General features: G+C 49.4%; 1 protein-coding gene across 1 annotated transcript; it reads left to right on the top strand.

Annotated features, from left to right (window-relative positions):
• The first annotated feature begins 5,054 nt into the window (after nt 1-5,054).
• Nucleotides 5,055-5,729, top strand: LOC138354067 (putative uncharacterized protein DDB_G0271982). Its single transcript, XM_069307782.1, has 2 exons — nt 5,055-5,156; nt 5,244-5,729. The coding sequence occupies exons 1-2, from the start codon at nt 5,055-5,057 to the stop codon at nt 5,727-5,729; spliced, it is 588 nt and encodes a 195-aa protein (XP_069163883.1).
• Nucleotides 5,730-20,047: the final 14,318 nt, after the last annotated feature.

The following is a 20,047-nucleotide window of genomic DNA, read 5'->3' as shown; positions in this document are numbered from 1 at the left end:
TCTTGCGTCACGGATCACATCCCTTGAAAGCCACTACTGGCTTGGGGTCGGATACAACTTCCTCTAACAACATCAGAGTAAGAACCCCGTTGCGTCCCGAGAGGGCCGTAACAAAGTCCCATGACATGCTAAACATACTCACTCCACACATTCTCAGGTGCTATTTACATATACAAAACCTTGTTCCTAAATGCTAATCTTCATCTGAAACTTTTCGTTGATAAGTGTAATAGAACACATGAGCACCACGCCAGAAATAAATATCTTTAATTTCCCCAGAATCAAACAAAATCTGTTCATTAAGAACATTGAGGACCTGCCCAAAACGCTATTCGTGTTAGTGGCGTTACAGAAATGTAAAAATACCAATTTTATGTAATCTCACAAACCCATTGTACCTTCTGTAAACAAAAATTATTATTATTATGTACTCTGCCCGAAATGTTATGCGTTTTAGTGACGTTACAAGAATGTAAAAAATCCAATTCATGTAATCCCACAACTGCATTGTACTTTCTTGCAAATAAATAAATAAATAAATAAATAAATATATAAATATAAAATAATAAAAACCAATATTGATACTGATGGTTATTTGCTGGTATACGTAACTACTATATACTTACATGTCTCTTCACTCATGGCACACCGAAGTCTACATGCTCTCAGATATATTGCTTTATTATTTAGAGATTCGAGATTCACAAATAAAGATTGTATATATTATTAGAAATTCAGAGTTTACATCTTTTTTTGTGATTCCAACACAAAAACTATATCTTTGAGACGGTTCATGCAGAGATTATGTCAGAAAAATTATATTTTTCGCGTTTTATATTAATATCATCATTATAGTGTGTAAATATTGTTATGACTCCAGGTAGCCTGAAAAATGAGTCTACCCTGTGAGAGTTATTCAGCAAACCAGACCAACTGAGAGGTCAAAGAAAATATAGACATGTGATTATATATTAAATACTTGGCTAGGGTTAATGAAGAGTTTAAAAGCATAGGCAGAGAATACATATGTAAATAAATGACTTCACATGAGATGTCGAGTTTGTTGGCAAAGTATGAGGCTCACTGCAGACAACTTTACCTCACTCGAGCAACAGAAGTCGAAGAGAGAAGGTTGCATTGTCTTTGTGTTCCTGACAGTAATGGATGAACCTCTAATTTTGTACTCCGTCAAGAGGAGGGGACCAGTCAGGCGCTCGTGTATGAAGTCTGGGAACAACTCAGTGCTCGATTCAGGGCCAGGAGAGGCTGGTGAAGCAGTTTACTAGCGATTTTGTGGGCGATGGAGATCGCCAATGTCGGAGACCGGGACCTGAACCTGCCCTGCGCCAGATAAAATTCTGTGGTAAGGCTGCTTAACCAGTTGTTAGTGATTGCCTGCAGTTGATCGTGTGCCCAGCAATCGTGGCAAGTGTTTATACGTATATTTTATTAAGACAGTAAGCTTAAATAAGAGAATAAAGATGAGGCAACCAGTTGGAGGAGGCAGTGACACGTCCACACTCTCTGGAGGCCAGTGGCTGACTGAGGAAGGCGGCGGTGGCTGCTAGCGAGGGTAGAGCATGGAATCGCCCAAACGGGGGAGTTCCCTTCGCGACGTGTGAGAGTTTAAAGAGATGTCGAGTGAAGGAGAATTATTGTGTGTAAATACATTTAGTTATACTTAAGAAGGGAAACATTTCTTTTGGCATGTCAATGAAAATTGCAGGTTTGTTGGAGGAGAAGTTGATGGAACGTGGAGGTCAGTGGAGAAGTTAACGGATAGAACTTTCAAGGCTGTAGAAGTGAATGCCGAACTCTGTGGAAGAGCAGAGCCCCCCATAGTGAAGAGTGTACCTCAATCTGTGACGAGGAGCAGTGAAGTGAAGTTTCACGTGCTTCTGTGGAATCAGTGGTGGAGAATCACTGGTGTTCGAGGAAAACTTCATTGACGACCAGACCACACACTAGAATGTGAAGGGACGACGACGTTTCGGTTCGTCCTGGACCATTCTCAAGTCGATTGTCTATATCGACTTGAGAATGGTCCAGGACGGACCGAAACGTCGACATCCCGTCACATTCTAGTGTGTGGTCTGGTCATCATACTTTAGCCACGTTATTGTGACTCATCGCCTGCAAAACTTCATTGTGTAGCAGTCTGGGAGGGCTGCAGAAGATCCTCACAGACAATTCTGGGAGAACCTAGAGATATACTGAGTAGTGAGCCTCTAGATGCGGAGCAGAGGTTCATGGTGACTACTCATAATGTATTAGGAGAGTGCTTGAATGTCATTGGCGTGCAAGACGCAGTGGGAGATTGACCATTTGTTTGGGTTGAGGAATTTCTATGCAGATGTCTCTATTGTTACAGCCATAGGCTAAGTTATATATATGTTAGGGCTGATTGTATAGTATTATTATGAAAAGAGTGAACCCCACTTGGTGAGGGGGTAATTATTGGCTAGCCAGGAGTTGGGCAACCAATTGATATGGACAGCTGGTGAAGCCAAGATAGGGTATTGGATCGCAACCAGATTGTAGTAGCTTAGAGTGTTTTATGTCAATATTTTTGTTTCTTTTATGTAGTGTACTTTACGTGTTCTTTGTTTATTAAATGTGTATAGTTAACATGTGTTTGCCCTTGTCCTTTGTCAGAGTTCACCCCCTTCCACCCTGTGGTTGGGGTCGTCCCACGGGTCTTAGCCCCTCAGTACCAGGCGCCACTGCTCGCCCTTGGGCTCCCCTAGTCAACTAAGGGCTGGCCTTATACACCCCTAGCGAGTGGGGAGGTTCAAGCTTCTTATAACTTACTTAAACCTGCCTGTCCTGACACTGGGACATTTTCTCTTGCTTTATCTGGTCTGTCCTGAGGTCGCCAGCTGGGTGTTTATACTCGTGTCCCAGCAACACTGTCAGTGGTCTCATTAATTATCTTGGCTAAGGATGCAATGACACATGCAGTGCAAGGTGTCACTAATGGTCTCATAAATATATAATATATATATAGCCCTAGAGAATGGAGGCTCACTTAAACTCCTCAGTTAGTTTAAAAGTTTACTGAAGAAAAACATATATGCATATATAAATGGCATAAAGAAATGTCTATGTTTGGAATCATCTGCTGGCGGCAACACGGTCAGCTGACTGGGTCCACTCCTCCAGCGCGGGCACACACCTCGCGCCTCTGGCAGCACGATCAGCTGACGGCTCTAGCTGTCAGAACGTCGTGATTTTCCCACGCCTCTAGCAAGGCGATCAGCTGGACGTTTCAGATTACGTTGGTGGCTCCTTGCACACCAACTACCCTTCCAGGATCACTAACATCCCCGCCTTAATGATCACCCACACCAACTCATGCCTAAATGAGTTTTTGGCTCCTAGCCTAACGTCCTGTCACTTAGACAATAAAATGATGAGTGGAAATATTCCCAACATATAAAATACTCTAAATCGCCTAGCTCAAAAGGGGTAAGGGAGGGACAATTATCTACCTTATTTCACTCCAACCACGAAGCTGACTCGTCCTCTATTGAGGGATGTTGAAGTTCCTGGTTCTGGCGTCTGCTCTGTCGACGACTAGTTCCCACACACACACAGGTTCCTCCGTCGCCTTCGTGGTAACGCATCTTCACCGTGCTGACTCCCAACAGGTACTGCCTTCCTCCTCCTCTTCTCTGGGGTACTGGAGACAGGTACCTCCGTCGTCGTCCTCCATTCTCACTGGCACTGCCAACACCTCGCAGTCCCGCACAGCTTCCTCTCGCCTCACTGCCAGTAGATTTGAGCCCGGCCCTAGCTTCTCGCTTGATGTGTAAGACGTGGTCCTCTAGTGGTCGTCCCAGACGTCACCAGCCCAACGTTCCCTCTGCTGCAGACTCTTGATAGAGCTCTTGGCTCTCTCATCAGGTCCGTCCTTGCCTCTGGGCACTCCACGGAAGTTGGATGGCTTTTCCGACTGTCTGCAGAATCAAAGCGGAGCTTAAATCTACGAGTAAGGGCTCTCTAGGTCCGGAGCTCGCTCGAGCGCCTCTCCCTTCTATGACGGCTCGTGATGTACTGTCTTCCCGCCCCAGGCACCAGCCGCCCCGGGCCCTCCGCCTCATGACGTCACACCGCCCGAGGGCTCTCGTCATTGGTCACTTCAGGCACGTGACCTCACCTGGCCAATCACGTGCCGGGAAGCGTCAGGACGTCTTGGCGGGAAACAGGATGACTCGACACCGTCCTGTGCCTCAAAAGGCGTAAGCCCCTTGCATTATCAAACTTAGCTGGCCACTTTACAGCCAGCTTAATCACGCTCCACGCTTTCCCATACATGAAAATGTTCCCTGAACATCCGAGAACACTTAGGCTATGGAGATATGACTCTTCTAATCTGGGAAGGAAGAAATACAGGGGTGGACACCGTCACACCTGGTGAGGTTTCCCGGAAAGCAGAAGGGAAGGGGGGGGTGTGGGAAGAGGGAGAGAGAGAGAGAAAGGATCACAGCTGTGGATAGGGTGATAGAAAATATTGATTTACAAAAGGGGAACTGAGGAGATCATTCCAGACAAAGAGAGAGTGGGGAGTCACAGGGATCAAGTAGGGTGTGTGTGCACAGAACAAGGCCAGTGTTACAGCTGCACCCCTAGATATGTGATGATGAACCCCTTTCCAAGATCAAGAGGCGTGCAGGGTGATCTGAGAAATTTCAAGCACTCCACAGTTTATTGTTGGTCGACCGACGGTAGGGGGAGTGTGGCTGCCAAGGTTGGTTGTCTGTTCTGGCAGAGAGTGGTTGGGGGACGTTGTCCACCTGTACACGAGCAACAGTCTGGTGCAGCAGCCAGAGCTCTCTTTGGAGGTTTAAGCCCCATAAGCCCCAACCCTCTCAGGCGGTCCAGGACAAGATATTGAGGACCTGTCCGGGAGATTGGATTAACACACCCTCAGTTTGAGTCCAGGAGGTTGGACTAATACATCCATTGTGGCAGCTGAGCGGGCTACCTATTATTAGCCTGTGTGACCACAGGTATATTCTCTCTCTCTCTCTTGGGAAGACTCACAGGACAGGATGGAGAAGGTGCAAGCGTTTGTAGAGTCTGGCAAGCCTGAGGACTTGGAAGGTTGCACCAAGGAGCAGTTGAAGCAGATAGCAGAGAAATGTGGCATCAAGGTGAAGGCATCTAAAGTGGCTGGAGTGAAGGATGAGATCCTTAGACAGCTGAGGGCTAAGAGTTAAGCGGCAAAACAAGGAGCCCAGAAAGGAGCTGGAAGTGGAAAGGAGGATGATGGACAAGATGACGTGAGGTCCCAAGGATCAAGTAGGAGTAATCGCAGTAGCAGGAGTAGCAGAAACAGGAGCTTGGAAAGATTCCAGCTAGAGCTTCAAATGCAACAACAACGTGAGGAGAGACAGTTCCAACTGGAAAAGTTAAAATTAGAACTTCAGATGAAAACTGAGGTAGAAAAAGAGAAAACCAGACTGGTGGTAGAAAAGTTAAAGGAGAAAACCAGACTGGAGATAGAAAAAGAGAGAACCAGAATAAGAGAACTGGAGTTGGAACAGGAGAAAGAAAAAGAGAAAACCAGGGTAAGAGAACTGGAGTTAGAACAAGAGAAGGAAAAAGAGAAAGCCCAAGTCGAAAGGGAAAAAGAGAGATCAAAACAAATACAGATAGAAGAAAATAAAACTTTGGCTGAGCAAAGGATTGAACAGTCACTTATCAAGACTATTCAACAAATGTGACAACTGGTTAGGAACTAACCCAGTTGACATTTCCAGACTAAGAATTTCCACAAAGGTGGCTAGCTAAAAATATGACCATGTAAAGGATATAATCGAGTCTTATTGAAACATACTCTTTGTCAGTCATACTGAGTCAGACGAATTAAGTCTAATTGAATCTGACCTTGCCAACTATGAAGACAAAACTCAGGCCAAGTTAGATCATTATAACAAAGTGCTTGCAACACAAAATATTTCTGCTGGAGTAGAACATTTTTATAGTTAAGTTATACCCAAGCAAGCATCCTGCTCAGATGGAATACATGAGCTACCTCAAGTAAGTAAGTAATTATCAAAAGAAGGCACCAAACCGGGAAGGCTATGTAGCACCATCAAATACGCAAAATAATCAGAGGGCGCTAAATATCACCAAGGATGCCAATACGAGAACAAAAACGCATAAGGCGAACGATATCAAAAGTATCCGAGTCACCAAGAATTCTATCGAGGGACAGGTGACCGCGAGGGGCGGTCGGAAAGCAAGACACACGCTCGTCCTGGAAGTCAGGACATTCAAGAAGGACATGCACGACCGTAAGAGGGACAATGCAACTAGGACAATAAGGAGCAGGGCGGCGCTCCATCAAGTGACCATGGGTTAAGCGAGTATGGCCAATACGCAACCTCGCCAGAGCTGTTTCCCACCGCCGGTTACGGTGGAAGGAGGACGGCCACGAGGAAACACAACATTTAAGAGTACGTAGCTTGTTACCAGTAACAGACAACCAAGAAGCCTGCCAACGGGTAAGGACTGAGGAATGGATAACTGGGTAAAAGTCGGAATACGGAATGCCTTTACGAGAGATGGGACAAGAGCGGACAGCTTCCTTAGCGGCAGCATCCGCACGCTCATTTAAAGACACACCAATATGGCTGGGAACCCAACAAAACTCAACCGACTTAAATTTACTGTGAACGAGAAACAGCCAATGCTGGATCTCGACAACTACTGGATGAACCGGATTAAAGGACCCGAGAGCCATGAGGGCACTACGAGAGTCAACAACAACCACAAAGGAAGACTGACAACGAGAAAGCAGGAGACGAAGAGCATAGAGAATAGCATAAAGTTCTGCTGTAAAGATGCTAGTCTCCGGAGGCAAGCGACACATATAGGTGCGATCAGGAAAAACAACAGAGTAGCCAACACCGTCCGCTGACTTAGACCCATCGGTGAAGACAGAAACGGAGCGGGAGTGAGAAGAAAAGTGCTCGAGGAAAAGGCGTTTTAGAACCGTAGGAGGGGTAAAAGCTTTAGTGATACGGGTCAAGGAAGTACAAAACCGCGGAAGAGGGACCCTCCACGGGGGCAAAGAAGGAACAACACGAGGAGAAACATCAGAAATACGAACGGAGAGAGAATCCTGTAGGCGAGATAACCGGACAGAAAGAGGGAGGTGGTGAAGAGGAACAGGAACCGCAGGAGGGGTAAAAGTTAAAGCACGACAGAGGCGAGAGGAAGGATGTTGCAAGGACCGCGCAAGATAGCGAAGACAGTAGCGATCACGGCGGTCCTGGTGTTACGAACCCGGATCCAGCGTCCTAGCCTGGAGCAGTGACAAACACGCCATCTGTGGTTCAGCTCCCGAAACCCCCGCCAAACGAACGACGACACCTAGTGAGGGCAGCGTGTACTGGCCTCGAGGACCAGTTTCCAGTCTGGTTCAGCGCTCAACACCGCCGCTCCTGACCTCTGGTGATGTGGTACTCCGACGACAGCGCCATCTAGGGAGTGGATATGTCGGGCGTTTGTATCTGAGCCTGTGAGTGTGGTGTATTAGTGTCCCGGTTATTAATGACGTGTCTGCTTACAGAGCCGACCTGGGACCACTGTGTTGAAGGTGTAGTCAGTCTACCCGAGGCAGCCAGTCTCCATACTGTGAAGTTTGCTGCAGCTGTCGTGACGTCGTCCCCCCGGAAGAACACTGTGGTGTGTTAAGCCTGCCAGTGGAGTGGCAGTGAACGGATTTACCCGGGACCGACGATTGGAGACGATAATCCACTGGGGTATTGAGGACAGGAGGGTGATTGGTGATATCACACGAGACTCCTGTCTAGGGCGTACCCCTGTTATCGTTCGTGGAGTGGCCGTACCAGCCTTGGTGGCTCAGTACCTGCCAGCAGACCTGCTGGACGTGTGGTTGACGGCCTCCACGACGGTGCCCCCAGTGGACCTGTGTTGTGGCTGACCTGTGGCCAGGGTAGGCTCGGCGTTCTCAGAGGACACGTCTTGAGGCCACGAAGAAAGCACCGCGGACTCAGCACCTAGCTACGAGGATCCATAGTCTCCAGCAGAAGACTACAGTGTTGATCCCCTTGTAAAGTGTTAATACCCCTCCCCCTTGTGTACTCTTTTATTATATATATTTAAACGGTGAAGGTGAACATTATATTATATTAAGTTCTTAGCTTTCTTTCCCTACTCCCTTTAAGTTACTTGCGTCACGGATCTCATCCCTTGATAGCCTCTACTGGCTTGGGGCCGGATATATATCTTCCTCTAACTACATCAGAGTAAGAACCCCGTTGCGTCCCGAGAGGGCCGTAACATAATTGGCATCCCCAGCGGGATCCGTCCCCTTGTTAAGTATGTTTGACAGGGGTGGTGAAGTGGCGTAATCCCTGTATATAATTCCCCCTGTGTGACGATTGTGACGTTATACGTCCTGTGCGGTGCTCAGTGACTAAGTGCGATATTGTGCAGTGCGGTGCTCGCTGTGATTAAGCGATTAAGTGCAATATTGACTAGTGCGGTGCTCAGTGATTTAGTGTAATATTATAGAGCGAAGTGTTCGCTCGGACTCAGTGCAATATTGTAGAGCGAAGTGTTCGCTTGGACTCAGTGCAATATTGGGTAGTGTGGTGCCCGAAGTGATTACGTGCAATATTGGCAAGTGCAGTGTTTGGTGCGATAAAGTGCAGTATTGGCGTAGAACAGTGCTCGGTGTGTTAAGTGCTAGTTGAGTGTTCCATCTGTGACAATGGCAGAAAAAGCTACCATCGATGATCTGGACGATGTTCAGGCTTTTCTGAATAGAGTGGACTGTCTTGCCAGATTAAAGTATCTGAGCAAACCAGAGCTTGTACTAGTGAGCGCCTACCTGGAGATAAAGATCCGTGCCAGTGATTCCCGTGTGGAGATCTTGTCCAAGGTTCACCGGCACCTGAAGGCAGAAGAGAAACAGGAAGGCGAAACTCCTAGTACAAGGGAAGGTGAGGAGATAGCTTCCATGGAAAAGGAAGATAAGGGCAGCGACGTTGACAGTGATGCAGGTGAGCTGAATATAAGCTTGCTAACTGTCAAAATGCGTGCCTTGGAAATTAATCGAGAAATAGAGTGGAAGAAATTAGAAATGGAAAGAGAAAGACAAGATAAAGAATTGGCGATGAGGCGTTTAGAATTAGAACGAGAAAGAGAGAGAGAAGAACGAGAAAGAGAGAGAGAAGAACGAGAAAGAGAAGAAAAAGAAAGACAGAGACAACATGAACTAGAAGTATTACGACTAGGTGCTGGACAGAGACAAACTGGAGTAAGCGGTTTCGATCCGGTAAGAAATATCAAAATGGTCCCCAAATTCAATGAGAGGGAAGTCTCGAAGTTCTTTGCAGCCTTCGAGAAAGTCGCTGCCTCTTTGGAGTGGCCAAGGGAGAATTGGGCCATCATGATACAGTCAGTCTTGACTGGGAAGGCCCAAATTGCCTACTCTACGTTATCCCTTGACGACTCCGGCGATTACGATATGGTGAAGAAAGTGGTGCTCATGGCGTACCAATTGGTACCTGAGGCATATAGGCAAAAGTTCCGAAACCTGAAGAAGACCTCAGAGCACACTTTCACCGAATTCGCCACCATCAAGGAGCGACTTTTTCAAGAATGGTGCGCCTCTCGGAAGGTGGAGACCAAGGAAGACCTCGAGCAGCTGATTCTGCTCGAGGACTTCAAGGATTGTTTGTCTGTAGACCTGAAGACGTACTTAGAGGAACAGCAGGTAGAGACCTTGAGTGCAGCAGCCACCATGGCTGAAGAGTATATCCTGACTCATAGGCCGTCTGCTAAGTACGTCCCGAGGAATTACCAGCGCCGGTTTGACAGACCTCACGACGAAGAAAGACCCGTCCCACGAAGCGCTAAGAAGACTCCCCCCAGTAGCCCTCGAAGAACAAGTCCTAGCAGTCCGAAACACCGGAGCCCGAGGAGGAATATGGTGTGCTGGACTTGTGGCCAGAAGGGACACATAGCTGCTAGGTGCCGAGGCAGAAGAGGTGGCAGCGCACGAAGGGAGGTGATGTTGATGAGCTGTGGAACATCACCAGTAGGAAACCAGTCTACGACGACGCAGGAAGGACCAAGTTTGTTGGCCCCTCACACTTCAACCGGGTATGTAACGAGTGATCATACTGGTAGATCAATTGTAGTGCTCAGAGATAGTGGAGCAGCCCAGTCCCTGATCGTGAAGAGCTCGTTACCCGAGGGAGTAAGTGTGGCTGGGAGACCAGAGGTGATCCTGGTTGGGTTTCCTAGGACGCAGTACATCGCCCCCTTAGTGCCAGTACATCTTGATTCGCCTTATTTCAGCGGCACATGTGAGTTGGCAGTAGTCGATACCCTCCCTGTGGCTGGGATTGACGTGGTACTAGCCAACGACTTGGTGACCGATTGGAGCATCAATCTTCCCAAGATTGTGGACGAGTCTACCAGAACAGCAAGGTCGGAGGTGTCTACAGGCAATGGTAATGTCCAGGTAAAGACAGACCCGGATGTAACTATGTTTAATTTGTCCTCTCGCCTACAGATTGAGAGCGTTCTAGCAGTGTCTCCTGATTCTCTCGACAAGGAACATGAAGTTAAGAAGGCAGAGGTACCTGAGCACGAAGAGAGGCCTTGTGTGCAGGCACCCACAGATACCAACGAGTCTGGAGCGAAGGCGGATGTGTACTTGCGGTATGGCAAGGTACAGCGTGTATTGAACCAGCCAGAGATTCCCCAGACTTCAGAGGTATGTGAGGTGTGTTCAAAAGGTCTAGTGCCCTCTTCGGTCCAAGCCAGGCTAGTGGATGTTGCCGGCTATGGACATGACTGGCTCGGGAAGCATATCCCTCAATTGACCCCATGTTTCTTAGCAGTATTTTGTTTTGTTCTCCTATGTGCTCTCTGTGTTCTCAGTAAGGATCAGTGGACGACCCGAAGGATGATGGCTCCCGTGAACATCGAGAAGAGGTCCCTGGGATTAGAGATTTGCACTGCAAGTGTTGCAGTTGAAGAAGGGACCTGGGAGGTAATAGATGATACAGGAGGTACGATATGTGATAATGTGAGTGACTGTTTCCGACAGGTTGACACCCCCCGCGTGACTGCTGAGCCTCAACACAGCGTTATACGGAACGTTGGTCGACCTGACGGGGGCAGAGCGAATGCCATCTTCGGTGAGCAAGCAGCCCTGTTGGAACTAGGTGTGGACCTAGTAGAGGAGTGTATAGTAAGTACTGACTTGCCCATTGTCGCTATCACTCTGAATTATCAGACCCCTGTATTCCAGGTTCCTGTCTCCCTGAAGGACCATCGGACCGGTACCAGAAATGCCGTCTGTGATCAGCCGTCATCGGTGCCTCGACGCAGAGAAGTGTCGAGTCACCCCAGATCGTGTCTACACGGATCCTTACTAGAGAGGTGTGAAATGATGCCCCTGCTTGACATCGCAGTGGAGATGTGGGAGACGTGGAAGATTACGTCAGGCAGATCATTGCCTTCTATCTGCAAGCTCCCGTTGTGCCGGAAATGGCAATTAGGACAGTTCTGTAGACGTGACAGCCTCGACATCCCAGATTATAAAGCATGTGTGTCCATTTGGAGTTGTGTCGTCGTACTAATTTGGTTTGTGTTTCTTTTTATAGAACCCCAAACCAAATTCTTTTTGGTGGGGAGGTGTTACGAACCCGGATCCAGCGTCCTAGCCTGGAGCAGTGACAAACACGCCATCTGTGGTTCAGCTCCCGAAACCCCCGCCAAACGAACGACGACACCTAGTGAGGGCAGCGTGTACTGGCCTCGAGGACCAGTTTCCAGTCTGGTTCAGCGCTCAACACCGCCGCTCCTGACCTCTGGTGATGTGGTACTCCGACGACAGCGCCATCTAGGGAGTGGATATGTCGGGCGTTTGTATCTGAGCCTGTGAGTGTGGTGTATTAGTGTCCCGGTTATTAATGACGTGTCTGCTTACAGAGCCGACCTGGGACCACTGTGTTGAAGGTGTAGTCAGTCTACCCGAGGCAGCCAGTCTCCATACTGTGAAGTTTGCTGCAGCTGTCGTGACGTCGTCCCCCCGGAAGAACACTGTGGTGTGTTAAGCCTGCCAGTGGAGTGGCAGTGAACGGATTTACCCGGGACCGACGATTGGAGACGATAATCCACTGGGGTATTGAGGACAGGAGGGTGATTGGTGATATCACACGAGACTCCTGTCTAGGGCGTACCCCTGTTATCGTTCGTGGAGTGGCCGTACCAGCCTTGGTGGCTCAGTACCTGCCAGCAGACCTGCTGGACGTGTGGTTGACGGCCTCCACGACGGTGCCCCCAGTGGACCTGTGTTGTGGCTGACCTGTGGCCAGGGTAGGCTCGGCGTTCTCAGAGGACACGTCTTGAGGCCACGAAGAAAGCACCGCGGACTCAGCACCTAGCTTCGAGGATCCATAGTCTCCAGCAGAAGACTACAGTGTTGATCCCCTTGTAAAGTGTTAATACCCCTCCCCCTTGTGTACTCTTTTATTATATATATTTAAACGGTGAAGGTGAACATTATATTATATTAAGTTCTTAGCTTTCTTTCCCTACTCCCTTTAAGTTACTTGCGTCACGGATCTCATCCCTTGATAGCCTCTACTGGCTTGGGGCCGGATATATATCTTCCTCTAACTACATCAGAGTAAGAACCCCGTTGCGTCCCGAGAGGGCCGTAACACCTGGAGAGACAGGAAGCCAGTGTCAACATACAAGCTAAGGATGGGAGTCGAACGAAAGGCACCAGAACTGAGGCGCAACCCAGTATGGTGCAAAGCATCAAGACGGCGAAGAGTAGAAGGAGAAGCAGACGAGTAAGCAGGGCAACCATAATCGAGCTTAGACAGGACGAGAGAGGAATGTAAAGCAAGGAGAGTGCGCCTATCTGCCCCCCAAGAAGTATGGGACAAGACCCGAAGGAGGGTAAGGGCCTTAGAGCACTCAACACGGAGGTAAGAGATATGGGGAGACCAAGACAAACGAGTGTCAAGGAATAACCCCAAAAGCTTTGCGGAATCTCTGTATTCAAGGGGATGACCATAAAGTGACAAAGAGGGACGAAGAACAACCCGTTTCCGCGTAAAAGTCATGGCACAAGTCTTAGAAGTAGAGAACTTGAAGCCATGACCTGTGGCCCAAGACGACACGGCATCAATTGCAAGTTGAAGCCGGCGTTGAAGGAGAGGCGAATCATCACCCTGACAACAAAGGGTAAGATCATCGACATAGACAGCGGAGAAGACACCAGAAGGAAGAGAGGAAAGAAGACCATTGAGGGCAACAAGAAAAAGAGTAGTGCTCAGAACACTACCCTGGGGCACACCTTCGTATTGCTGAAAAGAGGGAGAGAGAGCGGTACCAAGGCGCACCCGAAAGGAACGACGAGAGAGGAAGCTGCGGAGAAAGAGAGGGAGATGACTACGAAGGCCAAAAGAATGAAGTTGAGATAGGATATGATAACGCCAAGTGGTGTCGTAAGCCTTTTCTAGGTCAAAAAGGACGGCAACAACGGAGGTCTTCACAGCAAAAGCAGTACGAATATAGACCTCCAAGTTCACCAGGACATCTGTCGTGCTGCGGCACTTGCGGAAACCAAATTGAGAAGGGGAGAGGAGGTGATGGTGTTCCAGGAACCACATCAGACGAACGTTAACCATACGTTCAAAGAGTTTGCAGACACAACTTGTGAGAGCAATAGGGCGAAAGTCCTTAGGGGAAGTACGTACCCAGAGACCCCGGTTTGCGAACAGGGAGGACAACGGCATCGAGCCAGTCCTCAGGGACTGACGACGACTCCCAGATCCGATTATACAGACTCAGTAAATACTGAGACGTGCTCGGAGGGAGATGGCGAAGCATCTCATAATGAATACCATCGGAGCCCGCCGCCGTAGAACCGCAGAGGGCCAGGGCAGAACGAAGTTCAGAGAGAGAGAAGGGATCATTATAGGGAAGCTGAAGATGAGTGCAGAAATCTAAAGGACGAGACTCAAGGACAGGTTTACGAAGAAGGAAAGATTGGGGAAGATGAAGACCAGAGCTAACAGAAGAAAAGTGGGAACCCAGTTCGGAAGCGACCTGCAACGGGTCCGCCACAAGAGTATCACGGAGGTGAAGGACCGGTGAAACATCGGGAACGAACTTACCCGCTATCTTGCGGATACGCTTCCAGATCTGGGCCAGAGGGGTCTCGGACGTAATTGTTGAGACATAAGATGCCCAACATTCACGTTTAGCCGTACGGATGGCCCTACGGGCCACCGCACTCGCTTTCCGAAAGAAAAGAAAAGAATCGGTCGTCTGCCTACGGCGGTGCCTCTTCCAGGCTGCACGCTTACAGCGGACAGCCCGAGCACAGTCCGCATTCCACCAGGGAACGCACTTCCGTGGACCCTGAGAGGAAGAGCGAGGAATAGAGCGGAGGGCAGCGTTGAAGACAGTGTCATGAAAAAGAAGGAGAGCGCGAGAGAGAGGCAGAAGGGAGAGTTCAGGGAGAGCAGCACTGAGGGTAAATAGGGTCCAGTCTGCCTTAGCAAACTGCCACCTAGGGAAAGAGAGGGAAGGGCGAAAAGAGAAAAAGGAAACAAGGATGGGGAAATGATCACTACCATGGAGGTCATCAAGAACCTGCCACGTGAAATCTAAGTAAAGAGAAGAAGAGCAGAGAGAAAGATCAAGACAAGAAAGGGTGCGAGTCCGAGAGTCCAAATGAGTGGGCTCACCAGAATTCAGAAGAGACAGGGAAGAAGAGAGGAGAAACGGCTCAAGGAGGCGACCCCGGGTATTCGTCAGAACGTCACCCCAAAGAGAATGACGACAATTGAAGTCACCCAGCAGGAGCACAGGCTCCGGCAAGGAGTCCAGGAGGTGTTTCAAATCAGGAAGAGAGAGCGGGACACTCGGGGGGAGATAAATGGAACAAACTGTGTACCATTTCCCCACAAAGATACGAGCAGCAGAACAATGGAGAGGCGAAGGAAAAAGTAAAGGAACAAAGGGAACATCAGCCCGAATCAAGAGAGCAGAAGAATTAGAAGCCCCAGCATTGGCTGGGGGGGGGGGAGAGAAAGGAATAGCCACGAAAACGACCAGGACGAGCACCAAGCATTGGCTCCTGGAGACAGACACAAAGGGGCGAAAACCGCGAAATCAGAAGCTGGAGTTCGAGGAAATTGGCGTAATAACCTCGAACGTTCCATTGAAGAATGGACAACGACGAGAAGAGAAAGGACAAAAACAGAGAACAAGGAAGAAACAAAGGCGAAAGAGCAACAGAGCACGTTAAAGAATATCAGGGTCGGGATCAGGGTCAGCAAAGTCAGGGTTAGGGGGCATGGGTAAACTGAGCAAAGACGGAGGGAAGGAAACGGGAGAACAGATCAGAGGTGGGCGGGCAGGGTCCGGAGGAGGAGGAGGAGGAGGAGGAAGAGGAGGAGACAACGGAGAGGAGCCGTCAAGGACAGCAGCAGGAGGAGGGGGAGTAGAAAGAGGGGAGCGCACCCCAGCAACAGCAGCAACCGAAAGGGAAGCAGGGGCCAAAGAAACCTCCATAGCAGGAACAGGGGGCGCAAGCACTGAAACGGGAGGGGAAGGAGCAACAGAGCCAGAAGGAGGAGCTGAGGAAGAAAGCGAAGCCTTCTTACCCGCCGGGGAAGAGGAAGGAGAGGAGCCAGGCTTACGCTTCTGACTTAAAGAGACCGGAGTCCCAGCAACTACGTACCGGGCAACGGATTCCAGTGTCTCAACAGGAGAAGCCGAACGAGAGCACACACGACGGCCGTTAGGAGAGCGATGGACATCCGCCCGCACCGACAGGCGGTGGGGAGAGCTGATAGATGGAGGAAGAGGATGGGAAGGAGGACCGGAGGGGGACGAGGAAGAAGACACAGAAGACACGACAGACCGGGTAGAAGGAAGGGGAACCCCAGACAGAGGACCAGGAGGAGGATCCTTCGGGAGAGAACCCAAAGGAACAGAGGAGGGGGCAGTGGGCGCATCAGGGTCCAAGGCCCGGAAACGGTTGTGAGTCTGAGGAAGGCGGGAAGGACGAGGAGAGGAAGAGCGCAACACGCGAGCATAAGAGATATTAGCATAAGGCGGGAGCCGGCGCCTCGCCTCAGGAAAAGATAAACGCTCCCGGTGTTTCAAGTTGAGGACGGCTGCCTCAAGCTTGTAATGGACACACGCACGGGAGAAGGTAGGATGGGCCTCACCGCAGTTGAGGCAACGAGCCTGGGGAGAAGTGCACTCCGACTTAGAGTGACCTTCGCCACCACACAAAGGACAGAGAGAGACAGTCCCGGAGCAGCGGAGGGCACCATGCCCAAACCTCCAGCACTTGTTGCAGAGCCGAGGAAAAGGAATGTACTCCTGGACAGAGCACCTGGCACCAGCAAGAATGACAGAGGGTGGAAGGGTCCTACCATCAAAGGTAATCTTCACAACCCGGAGGGGTTGACGGCGACTACCACGAGGGGGACGAGTAAACGTGTCCACCTGGAGAATAGAATGGCCCTGGGCAGCGAGGATATGTCGAATATCGTCGTGGCAGTCGCGCAGGTCCCGAACACCGGTTGCAACATGGGGCGGGAGCAAAATAGTGCCAACACTGGCATTCAACTGAGCGTTTTTCGAGACCCGAACGGGGGTCTCGCCAAGGCAGGACAAGGCAGCCAAGCGGGAAGCAGCATCCTGAGAAGGAGCAGCAACGACACGTGTACCGAGACGAGTGGGGTTGAAAGTAATGGAGGCATCCACGGAATCAATGAGATGTCGATGAAGGGAGAAATCGTCAGGAGGCGCAGAATCAAGAGGGAGGAGATCAAAATATTTGGCCCACGAAGCGGGACCAAACAAGGCTTGATAGGTAGCAGAACTGGAAGGAATCGAGCGAGGGCGGCCGTGACGAGGACGGCGGTGAGAACCCCCAGAGAGAGAGGGGTTAAAAGGCGCAGTAGTTACAACTAGAGAAGGAGCAGCGCCAGGGGACGAGGTAGTCACCACTGGGGGCTTGGGGCTCGACCCAACCACAGAGGAGGGAAGGGAGCCAGGGGAAGGAGTCAGAGAGGCCAAAGGAGGAGCAAGGTCGGGGCCCAATGCAGCGGAGGGTACAGAGCCCGGTCTTCCAATACGGACCGACTCGGGGGCTTGGTCGCCCACCCCACGAGCCTGAGAAGGTAAGCCAGAAGCAGCCGAAACAGGGGTTTTCATCGTGACGAAAAGAAAAATTCACTCACGAATGTGCCCCCACACCCACCATGGAGCCACAATTAGAGGCAGGACACCCAACAAGAAGCTATCGCCGATCTTGTCGGGGCCTCCTAGGGGTGCGTCGTGAGTATACGCCCCACAAACGCCACCTTAAGAAACCGACAGTCCGTCGAGATCGGGTTCAGTGACGAAGTGGGGATTGACAATAAAAGGTTCCCCTCGCTCTCGACGTCGGGTACTGCAGTTCTACGGGTGCATGAGTATGCCTCCTCAAGCACCCGGGCGTCAAAATAGAAGAAGTCCATGGAAGAACCAGAACGAGCAAAAGGTCGGCAGGAAACGGCAAGCAGATAGGAGAAGAGGGGGGAGAAAAACGAAACAGAAGGAAAAGGAAAAGGTGCCCAGCAGAATTGGAGAGGACGGCAGCAGGAGCACAAGGCTAGAAAAGGACAGAGGACTGTCCTAAGGAGCATCACACTCCGGCAGCTGCCCACGAAGCCCCCACACGGCGACAACGAGCTGAGCGGGGAGGGGGGAGCTACCTCAAAATGTGTGGGAAATTTTTACCCACCATATCTAATAATCATCTAAGAAATGTATAATTTCTATATCATTTCTATATCATATCAAAATCATATCTAAATCGTATCAAAATCATATTAGAATCATTATAGATTCATTATATAGCTTGATCCTAGATGACAATGTCCCCATGAACACGTACGCAACAGGGGCCCTTTTGATGCCTACGTGACTTTGTACATGATCTCTCAAGGATCCAGAAGCTTCTAGAAGGATTGTTAATTAAAAAACTATTGGAACATTTATTCAACATCCGGTAGGGATAAAAATCGAATCCTTTATAAGAATCAGTGGTGCTATCAAGTATTACTTATAATCTTTAAATCTTATATCTAATTATATTATAATCACATCTTATCTCAACCATAAGTCTAGACTGTAAAAATAATCAATCAATATTCATTGAAAGCTACCTCTCAAGGGAGAGGGAGGGGCATCTCGGGAGCAAGAAGCGCCCACGACGATACCTCGGGGCACTTTGTGTTTGTTTACAACTGAGTGAACAAGTGACGGAGTTGCGTGTTGGACGCGGTCGTGTTTGGGTGTGTTTTGAGTGAGCTCCCGCGGAGGTGGCCGGTGTCATGGCGGCTGCTGGAGGCGCACATGGCGTCTCTCGTACAACCATCGAAGATAACTTAGAAGATGTTGGAAAACCACTACTGCATACCACAAAATTGAATCCTGAACGTCTCCCGGTCATAGAAGAGGAGCCCGAAGGAGAATTCATGGACAGCAAACACCATAGTAAGGCAAACAGACTGGAGGCAAAGCGCCGCCATTTATCAGAGGTAAACAGAAATGAGGCCGACGCCACGCGGCCTCAATATCAACACCCACCGCTCAACCAAGGTAGGCCAAGCTCTTCTGAGTTACAAACCTTTATCATTGCTTTTGAGGGCGAAAATGAGAATATTTTCCGAAATAGTAGGGCACAAAGCATCCTATATAATGCCATTCCCCACAAATTCGGAATCGACGTGCACGATATCAGACCAAACAAACTAAAGAACCTGATTGCAGTGGATCACAAACACAGCGCGGAACTGGAGATTTCAAACATTACTGACATCTGTGGTTACAAAGTTAAGTGCTATAAACCACTAGGAGACAGATTAGTGAAATATGTAATCCGGCATGTTGTAGACATCAGCGCAGAAGACATTAAGGCACAAATCGACACAAATGGCATCCCACTCTATGAAATAAAAAAATTTATGCGACGCACGAACGGAGAACTGAGTGATACAGGCACCGCCCTGCTTACTTTTCTGGACTACATAGGATTTGGTTGAACGGCTTCCTCCACAAACTAGAGGTGTATGTTCCGCGTCCCACCCAATGTTTTAAATGCAAGGGTTTTAACCATACCTCGAAGGGCTGCACTAAAGATATCAAATGTGGGAAATGCTCTGGTTCCCACTACACACAAAACTGTGCATCGGATACACTCACCTGCTCAAACTGTGGTGGCGAGCATGACATCACATTTAAACAATGTCCTTCTTACGTAGCAGCAGCAGCGAAAATGAAGGCTCCCCCTACCACCAACCTGCTATACAGCAGTGCATTAAAAAAACCTTCCTCAGCCCATCACCAACCTCTACCTCACACTCAACCACAACCTTCGCTTGTACCGGATATCCCTGTCTCCGACAATCCCGCAACCCCAGGGTCCAACCATCTCTCACAAAACGCGCAACTGAATCCTGATTTAGTTGAAACTCGTCACTCGCATCGAAAATGCACTGAAAAATACCCTGGACCGACTCCTAACAAAATTTTTTGCCCAAGTACCACAACCCACCCCTGAGGCTGACCCAACAGACCCCCAATCAATAGCTACAGACACTGACATCCGCCCAAATAAAGCTACCAATGCTGGACACACATTGTTTGATCAGATGATGGAAAAACTCCTAATTACCTCCTTAGCGCGCCTAACCAAAACCACTCCCCAGGCTGACGTGCCACAAACCCCAACCACCAGTACCAAGAGTAAGACACAGCCACCATCCACATCTAGGTATCCAACTCGTACCACTATGGGCGCACCAAAGAAAACAGACACATCCACAACCCAAACATCCTAAATGGCTCCCCTAACCTTCATGACTTGGAACGCAAAAAGCATCAAAACATCCCTCACAGAACTTAAACAATTCCTCTACTCATCCAAACCGGACTTAGCATTCATCACCGAATCCTGGCTCAC

The sequence above is a fragment of the Procambarus clarkii genome, chromosome 61, assembly GCF_040958095.1.
Source record: "Procambarus clarkii isolate CNS0578487 chromosome 61, FALCON_Pclarkii_2.0, whole genome shotgun sequence".
Classification (NCBI taxonomy): domain Eukaryota; kingdom Metazoa; phylum Arthropoda; class Malacostraca; order Decapoda; family Cambaridae; genus Procambarus; species Procambarus clarkii.
This window is presented reverse-complemented; position numbering and strand designations above follow the sequence as displayed.